We start from the raw sequence: 4,245 nt of genomic DNA, 5'->3' as shown, positions 1-4,245 counted from the left end.
GGGTGCTTTTTACAATAGAGTTGGTCAAATGTCTATACGAGGTGTAATCGTACATTTTAACATGACATCAATGCATTTAAATAAGTAATTTGGTAAATACGTTATTATGTTGTTTGTAATGACCTAAGTATCAAAGACATAAAAAATGTCTTCATTTGACTTGGAATTATGTTGTATATACGTTATAGATATTTTCCAGTGAATAAATAAATACATGTGAATATAGTGGAATAATTATTTAATATAAAATAACATTAATAATAAATGATAGAGGTACCTACATAATATGTAACTGTATTGAATAATGTATATATAATTATATAAATAAAAATAATAATAATAAAAAATATAAACAATAATTTATACAGACGAAATATTGTGATAATATAATCAATTTATGTAAACGATTTTTTGTAATCATTTAATATATATTTATATATATCGATGAACATTTGATCGGATTGCGTTTCGGCTTTGCGCAAAAGTACTTCAGTGATATCTTCATCGTTGAGTTGATCTGTCGAAGTGTACTGATTTTGTGCCAGTTCCAAAAGAGTCTGCATATATCCAGCGTCGAGTTCTATCATACCTGCGAGTCTACCAAAATCACGTAACAAACATATGGTATCGAATTTTTCGATGTTAGTCGATTCTTCAATGCCAATAGTATTGCTCCGCGTTTGTAATTCCACACCCGTTTTATACGCTTTATCAAACAAATATGATTTGCAATCAATAAAGTCTTGTTTGGCATTGTTGGACACGAACCACAACATCACACGTTCTCCCATTGCCACTTGCATCCGTTTGTTAATTGCATAAAATGCACCATTCAACTTGCGTCGAAAACCGTAAAACTGTTGTCCCGGACCAGCGATACTTGTCACCACCAGCATTTCCAAACGATCCATGCCGAATTTCGCTTGGTACACCTCCCGAATACAATTTTGCTTCTCCGCTACCGGGTTACGTTTCAATGTGGTCATGCGTAATCGTTCATTGGACAAGCGCATTTGTTCCAGCTGTTGTGTGAGCTCGTCGACTTGTCGCCTTTGCTCGGTGCTGCGTAAAAAATAAGTGATCTTTTCACTCTCTGCGGCTTTTAACCTACTGGCTAATTCCACGTCTTTCCGTCGCTTTTGCTCGACTTCACGTTCCTGACGCGAACGCATTTGTTCCAAACGTTGTTCATTTTCACGATTACTTTTTTCAATTTCGGCTTCTTTTTGTACGAGTTGTGTTCGCAATTGTCTTGCTTTTGCCTTGTTACGTTCCAATTGCTGACGTAACTCACATTCGCGGTGTCTAGATTCCGTCTCTATAGTTGCCAAGTGTTTACGTAACTCATCATCATCAATTTCCTTGTTTTTTAATTGTTCGCGTAGTGTTCGTTCTTCGTATTCTTTTTGTGACAGTCGTTGACTTAACTCGTATTGAGCCTCTTTGAGTTTCAACTGGTGTTGTCGTTCCATATGATCTAGACGCAATTGCCACTCTTTACGTACCAATTCCATTTCGGCTTCGGTGTAATTGGTTTCCATGAACATTTCTTCATCTCTATCGGCAAATGTTGATGATGACGATTCATCGATCCACGTGACTGAAGATGGTAGTTTTGACTCGGGTGTCATAGGTGTAGTATTTGGTTCATATGTTGGTGTATTAATTGTTGTAGTATCAGATTCATGGACTATCTGTGATGATATTGTGGAAAAGTTCACCGATTTTGATGGTGTTGGTTTAATAATGATCTCAGGTTCACACACGGTCGGTGATTTGGCAAAATATGTAGATGTTGAGGGTGTCGGTTCTACAACAATATTCGTAGGAAATACTGCTGTAGTATCTCCAGGCCGTTCACCCAGCGCCAACATCTTCATAGACTCGTCACGGTCATATGACGAAAAATAAGCAAATACTATGTGCGCAGCCTTGACGTAGAATTCCAAACTTATCCACGAAGCGAGTGCAAGAAACAGTAATGGATGATAAAACGTACCGTATTCGATCGACTCTCGATCAACGGCATCGGAACAGTCACGCACCGGATCCAGTTGCAGGTTTTGACGTATGTGTTCGACAAGTCGAAGAAAAAAATTTGTTTTGGAAAAATATTGTAACCGTTTTTGTTGATCCGTATATTTATAACAGAACTTTGAAGCATTAAACCATTTGTGATCATCCACCAGAAGTTCAAAACCACCATACATTACTTGTGTCTCAGATGATGACTCATAGGTGGTCGGAATTTGGGATTGTGATAACTCAGAGTCTATCGGGACAATCAACGTCTGGAGTGGGGTTATTGAGTATGCGCAATGTTCATTACCCACTGTTGTCTTGAGTGCGAATGTTCGATCAAATAGTGCACGGCGTTCTACACTTCGGTTGAAGAATCCATTTACCAATATGGCGGCTTTGACGTAAAATTCTTCGCTGCACCACAATGCAAGGGCCAGAAACAGTATCGGATGGTAGTACGTACCACCAACAGCGGATTGATCGGTATATCCCAAATCACAATTGGTATATCGCACAGGGTCTCCAAATTCGAGCCGAGTCAATAACAATTGTTCTAAATCTTTGAAACGTTTACCCTCTTGAAAGTGAATGAGTTTTTTTGAATGCATTGCACACATCTCAGTTGCATTAAAGAACCCATCAATGTCATGCACTAGTAAATCAAATTTGTCGGCAAAATGCACACGACGGAAACCGATTATTATAGCGGGCGTATCACTTACATTTTTTTCGTACACGCACTGTTCTTCCAACACAACCATTGTGCCGATGTTAATGACGTCAATGATATTGATATTAAAGTCGAAAGTGTAACTATTGTCGTGCGAGTGTAACTGTAAACTGAATGTATTTTTTGATTGCGCTCAGTATTTATCTAAAATTTTATGTTCTGTTTGGATCATGTTTAACAGCATTGTGCACTTTTTCCGATAACGTTTTTCAATCTTATACGACGTGTAATCGTACATTGTCACACACACAACGGTATGGTACGATGTATTTTAATTCACCAACTAGTAAGTACGTGATATTTTACAAATATATTAAAAAACCAACGTCGTAATCGTGCGTGAATGCATGATGTCCAATTTCTTTAACAACATTTAGTATTTTTAACGATAGAGTTTGTCAAATCTGTCTACTAGGTGTAACCGTAGATATTTTTCTCGTCATTGCAGAGTAAGTCACTGTAATGCATGACATATTGAATAACTTGAATTGGAATTCAGCGTTAAATCATTATTCATTGAAAATGAATGATTCTGAACAGTGACCTATTATACTTCTATAAGGAGAATATATTATATATTATATGTTTATATTGTTATTAGCACGGTCACATGGACTAAGATATATAAAATTATATATATTTTAGTCCGTAGTTATGAGTAAATTAATAATTTAATTAAAAAACGGATTTTTGAAGAAAAAAAACAGCGAAAAACGTCGATAGTCAGCGAAAACGGCAGACATGACGTTAACCGTGGCGCTTCGGGTAACGTTGTGTCAATTGTTTTCGCTAAACGACTTTCGGCCTTTTTCGCTGTTTTCTTCAAAAATCTGTTGCTCAATAATATTTAAATATTAGTGTTTGTGCAACAATGTGTACACTGTACACATGGTCCTCGCCCATCAGTATAATATGTTGGATACTTGGGTATTATTATTTATTATTATAGAAATTAATGAAGAATAAACTAAAATTATTTGAAATAATTCATATTATGTACATCTAACATTATTACCACATACCTTCGAAAACAAGGTACACAGAAAAAGTGAGTTGTTGCGCATGCGCAAAATACAAGTGTTAAAAAATCGGAAGTCTTAGGAATTTATGATCCAATATAGTCTCATGCACTGCAAAGATAATTCAAAAATATGTATTGAGTAGTATAAGTAACGAAGTTATAGAATGTACCAGGTTATTGTGGACACATGGTATATATAACGTTCACATACACAATCTGTATAGACTGTAATATTTAGTATAGGTACAACATATTATTATAATATTATAAATTATGACTTGCCGGATGTGCACGTATAAATATATAATATATTATACCTACATTTAATTTATAATTATATGAATTATAAATGTATAATTATCTACAGTTATCGGCCGATAATAGCTCACCGTTAGAAAAATTTCGTGTGATTGTATTGATTGCCTGTACTGTATTACAGTAAATAAAAGGGTAAAAATATTTTATTATTATT

General features: G+C 35.4%; 1 protein-coding gene across 1 annotated transcript; it reads right to left on the bottom strand.

Moving 5' to 3' along the window:
* Nucleotides 1-231: 231 nt before the first annotated feature.
* Nucleotides 232-2,960, bottom strand: LOC132938523 (uncharacterized). The gene is given in 2 exon segments (XM_061005405.1): nt 232-488; nt 491-2,960. Coding segments are annotated over 2 exon segments (2,349 nt in total). The 5' UTR covers nt 2,784-2,960; the 3' UTR covers nt 232-432.
* Between the last annotated feature and the right edge of the window lie 1,285 nt (nt 2,961-4,245).

This window comes from Metopolophium dirhodum, chromosome 2, assembly GCF_019925205.1.
Source record: "Metopolophium dirhodum isolate CAU chromosome 2, ASM1992520v1, whole genome shotgun sequence".
In the NCBI taxonomy this organism is placed as follows: Eukaryota; Metazoa; Arthropoda; class Insecta; order Hemiptera; family Aphididae; genus Metopolophium; species Metopolophium dirhodum.
Note: the sequence above shows the minus strand (reverse complement) of the source record. Positions and strands in the feature narration are given on the sequence as shown.